General features: G+C 45.1%; 2 protein-coding genes across 2 annotated transcripts; both read left to right on the forward strand.

Annotated features, from left to right (window-relative positions):
* Positions 1 to 43: 43 nt before the first annotated feature.
* Positions 44 to 2774, forward strand: LOC108383129 (cell surface glycoprotein 1-like; the record flags this gene model as incomplete). Its single annotated transcript, XM_017639513.1, has 1 exon — positions 44 to 2774. A coding segment is annotated over one exon (2627 nt), but the record flags the coding sequence as incomplete, so codon positions are not given.
* A 754-nt stretch (positions 2775 to 3528) lies between these two features.
* On the forward strand, positions 3529 to 4207 carry LOC108383130 (integumentary mucin A.1-like; the record flags this gene model as incomplete). The annotated part of the gene is made up of 1 exon (XM_017639514.1): positions 3529 to 4207. A coding segment is annotated over exon 1 (679 nt), but the record flags the coding sequence as incomplete, so codon positions are not given.
* Between the last annotated feature and the right edge of the window lie 39 nt (positions 4208 to 4246).

Consider the following 4246-nt stretch of genomic DNA (forward strand, 5'->3'; position numbering starts at 1 on the left):
ACCGATGGACCTACAACTACCGAAGAGCCTACTCCTACTGAAGAGCCTGTTTCTACTGAAGAAACTACTACCGATGAGCCTACCACCACCGAAGAGCTTACTACTACTGAAGAGCCCGCTCATACCGAAGAATCTACTACCGATGGGCCCACTACCACCGAGGAGCCTACTCCTACTGAAGAGCCTAGTTCTACCGAAGGATCTACTACCGATGGGCCTACTTCCACTGAAGAGCCTGCTTCTACCGAGGAACCTACTACCGATGGACCTACAACTACCGAAGAGCCTACTCCTACTGAAGAGCCTGTTTCTACTGAAGAAACTACTACCGATGAGCCTACCACCACCGAAGAGCTTACTACTACTGAAGAGCCTGCTCATAACGAAGAATCTACTACCGATGGGCCTACTTCTACCGTAGAGCCTGCTCCTACCGAAGAATCTACTACCGATGGGCCTACTTCCACTGAAGAGCCTGCTTCTACCGAGGAACCTACTACCGATGGGCCCACCACCACCGAAGAGCCTACTCCTACTGAAGAGCCTGCTTCTACCGAGGAACCTACTACCGATGGGCCCACCACCACCGAAGAGCCTACTCCTACTGAAGAGCCTGCTTCTACCGAAGAAACTACTGCCAATGGGCCTACTTCTGCCGTAGAGCCTGCTTCTACCGAAGGATCTACTACCGATGGGCTTACTACCACTGAAGAGCCTACTCCTACTGAAGAGCCTGCTTCTACCGAAGAATCTACTACCGATGGGCCTACTACCACCGAAGAGCCTACTCCTACTGAAGAGCCTGCTTCTACCGAAGAATCTACTACCGATGGGCCTACTACCACCGAAGAGCCTACTCCTACTGAAGAGGCTGCTTCTACCGAAAAATCTACTACCGATGGGTCCACTACCACCGAAGAGCCTACTTCTACTGCAGAGCCTGCTTCTACCGAAGAATCTACTACCGATGGGCCTACTTCCACCGTAGAGCCTGCTTCTACCGAAGGATCTACTACCGATGGGCCTACTTCTACCGAAGAGCCTACTCCTACTGAAGAGTCTGCTTCTACCGAAGAATCTTCTACCGATGGGCCTACTACCACCGAAGAGCCTACTCCTACCGAAGGATCTACTACCGATGGACCTACAACCACCGAAGAGCCTACTCCTAGTGAAGAGCCTGCTTCTACCGAAGGATCTACTACCGATGGACCTACAACCACCGAAGAGCCTACTCCTACCGAAGGATCTACTACCGATGGACCTACAACCACCGAAGTGCCTACTCCTAGTGAAGAGCCTGCTTCTACCGAAGGATCTACTACCGATGGACCTACAACCACCGAAGAGCCTACTCCTAGTGAAGACCCTGCTTCTACCGAAGGATCTACTACCAGTGGACCTACTACCACCGAAGAGCCTACTCCTACTGAAGAGCCTGCTTCTACCGAAGGATCTACTACCGATGGGCCTACTACCACCGAAGAGCCTACTCCTACTGAAGAGCCTGCTTCTACCGAAGAATCTACTACCGATGGGCCTACTACCACCGAAGAGCCTACTCCTACTGAAGAGCCTGCTTCTACCGAAAAATCTACTACCGATGGGCCTACTACCACCGAAGAGCCTACTCCTACTGAAGAGCCTGCTTCTACCGAAAAATCTACTACCGATGGGCCTACTACCACCGAAGAGCCTACTCCTACTGAAGAGCCTGCTTCTACCGAAAAATCTACTACCGATGGGCCTACTACCACCGAAGAGCCTACTCCTACTGAAGAGCCTGCTTCTACCGAAAAATCTACTACCGATGGGCCTACTACCACCGAAGAGCCTACTCCTACTGAAGAGCCTGCTTCTACCGAAAAATCTACTACCGATGGGCCTACTACCACCGAGGAGCCTACTCCTACTGATGAGCCTGCTTCTACCGAAGAATCTACTATCGACGGGCCTACTACCACCGAGGAGCCTACTCCTACTGAAGAGCCTGCTTCTACCGAAGTGTCTACTACCGACGGGCCTACTACTACCGAAGAGGCTACTACCAGTGAAGAACCAATAAGTAGTGTAGATCCTGGTACTACTGGAGGATCCATTACCAATGAAGGACCCAGCTCCACACCAGTACATAGCACTACTGAAGGACTTGTTACTAGCGATGAACCCAGCGTAACCAACACTACCACTGAGGATCCAATTTCAAGTTCAACTACACCGAAAGAACCAGAGCGTTTTCAATGCCCTTATGAAGGTTTCTTTCCGCGTGCTGATAGCTGCAACAGGTTCGACTACTGTACCAAGTACAGAGGAAAACTAAGGGACTTCGATCTTAAGTGCCCTAGAGGTCAAAAGTTCAATAAGGATACCTTATATTGTGATCCATCGATTGATTGTAACAAAAATGTCTCCCAAACGGAAATTCGGCACCCCAAGACATTCGAGTGTCATGTGGACGGCATTTTCCCACATAGGAGCGATTGTACTAAATACTACACTTGCACGTGGAACAGAAATCATCATACATATATGCAAACGCCCAGCGTTTGTCCACGTGGATTGGTCTACCGACTTGACATTCGAGCATGTGGCTACGAGGGGCTACTGACTTGTATATTCCGACCGGAAGGCTCCAAACATCACAAATCTTGGGGTGTGAATTCTTCCTAAACCATTGAACTGAGGCGAGATACTGCTAGTTATTTCACTGTACATAACCCACCAGTAGTGTATGTTAATTATAAATAAAATTGTTTAATTCATTAATTTAAGGTTTTGTATAATATTTATATATGTAAATATAAGGATTAGTGAAGAAGTTCTAAGGCAACAATTTCGAAAATAATGACTTTTTATTCTGAGTTGAGGAGAGGAAGAAGAAGAAACGTTCGAAATAGAACGGAAATCGTGGTTGTTGTTGTAATGGATTGGCTGGTGATGACGCGTTTTTAATATGCTATCAAATGCATAAAAAGTTTGCTGTGTAACAACTAATCGCAAAAGTACTTTAGATTAGAATTTTATCGGCTATTATATATTCAATAATAGCATTTGACAATTACCGCATGAACAATATATATGAAAATGATTATTCAAATGCAATCAACTAAAGTCTGAAAGACCATTACGAACCGTGTTGTCGACAAATACCTTATCTTGGGAATTGAATTCTGTCTTCTCTATGAAGTAATCATGGAATCATTGAAGACATAACACAACATTCAAAAAAAAAAACTCAAATATCAGAAGGTAAAACTTACTATTATCTTCCAAGGAGATAAACGGAATTGGTGCTTATTTATAAGTACATATCTCTGTGCGGTGGAATTTTGTAATCAATTAATTAATATTTTAGATAAAAATATATTAGCTACCACAATTTACTATAAAAGAATTAGCTTCTAGCACAATTCAAGTATTTACTTTTCATCGATTTAAAGTTTAGGACCAAAGTGGCGAATAGTGAAAAACGAATAGTAAATATTACAAATTAAAATATCGTTTTGATTTGAACAAAAGTGTGACGAAATGAAAATAATTTTCCTGGGATTAATTTTGGCATTAGCCATAGCCGATGCGGGACGTTTACTGAATCCTTGCAAGCAGCCTGGATTTTTCGCGCACGTTGATAATACATCTGCTTTTTATGGCTGCTATCTAAATGAAGATGGAAATTTGGATGTAAAATATTTGACATGCGCAACTGGTCACCTCTTCAAACGCACTGCCGGATATTGCGTGCCCAAAACTACTTTCGCAATTGAAGCAAGAGCCGTCACGGATAGTAATAACGATGTAGAAAATCCCACCGAACCGACTACTACGACAAAAGGTGATATCATAAAACCTACAATTCCCACAACCGCTGCTACTGGTAGCACTATTAACGGCAACACAAAAGTAGATAATAATGATGACGGTGAAACCACAGAGGGTTCCACTGAGGCTACAACAACTGTAGAAACAACAGAGGCTACTGAGCAACCGGAAACAACTGAAAACTCTACGGAAACTACTGAGGAACCTGCAACCACTGACGAAACCACAGTCGTCTCTACTGAAGAGCCTGCAACGACCGAAGAAACTACCGAGACTACTGACGAGCCCGCAACAACTGCGAGCACTACTGAGACAACTGAAGAACCAACCACAACTGCGAGCACTACTGAGGAACCAACAACAACTGATGAACCTACCACTACTGCAAGCTCTACTGAGACAACTGAAGAACCAACAACAACAGCTA

Source organism: Rhagoletis zephyria, unplaced genomic scaffold, assembly GCF_001687245.7.
Source record: "Rhagoletis zephyria isolate East Lansing unplaced genomic scaffold, Rhagoletis_zephyria_1.1 Rzeph_scaffold_30887, whole genome shotgun sequence".
In the NCBI taxonomy this organism is placed as follows: Eukaryota; Metazoa; Arthropoda; class Insecta; order Diptera; family Tephritidae; genus Rhagoletis; species Rhagoletis zephyria.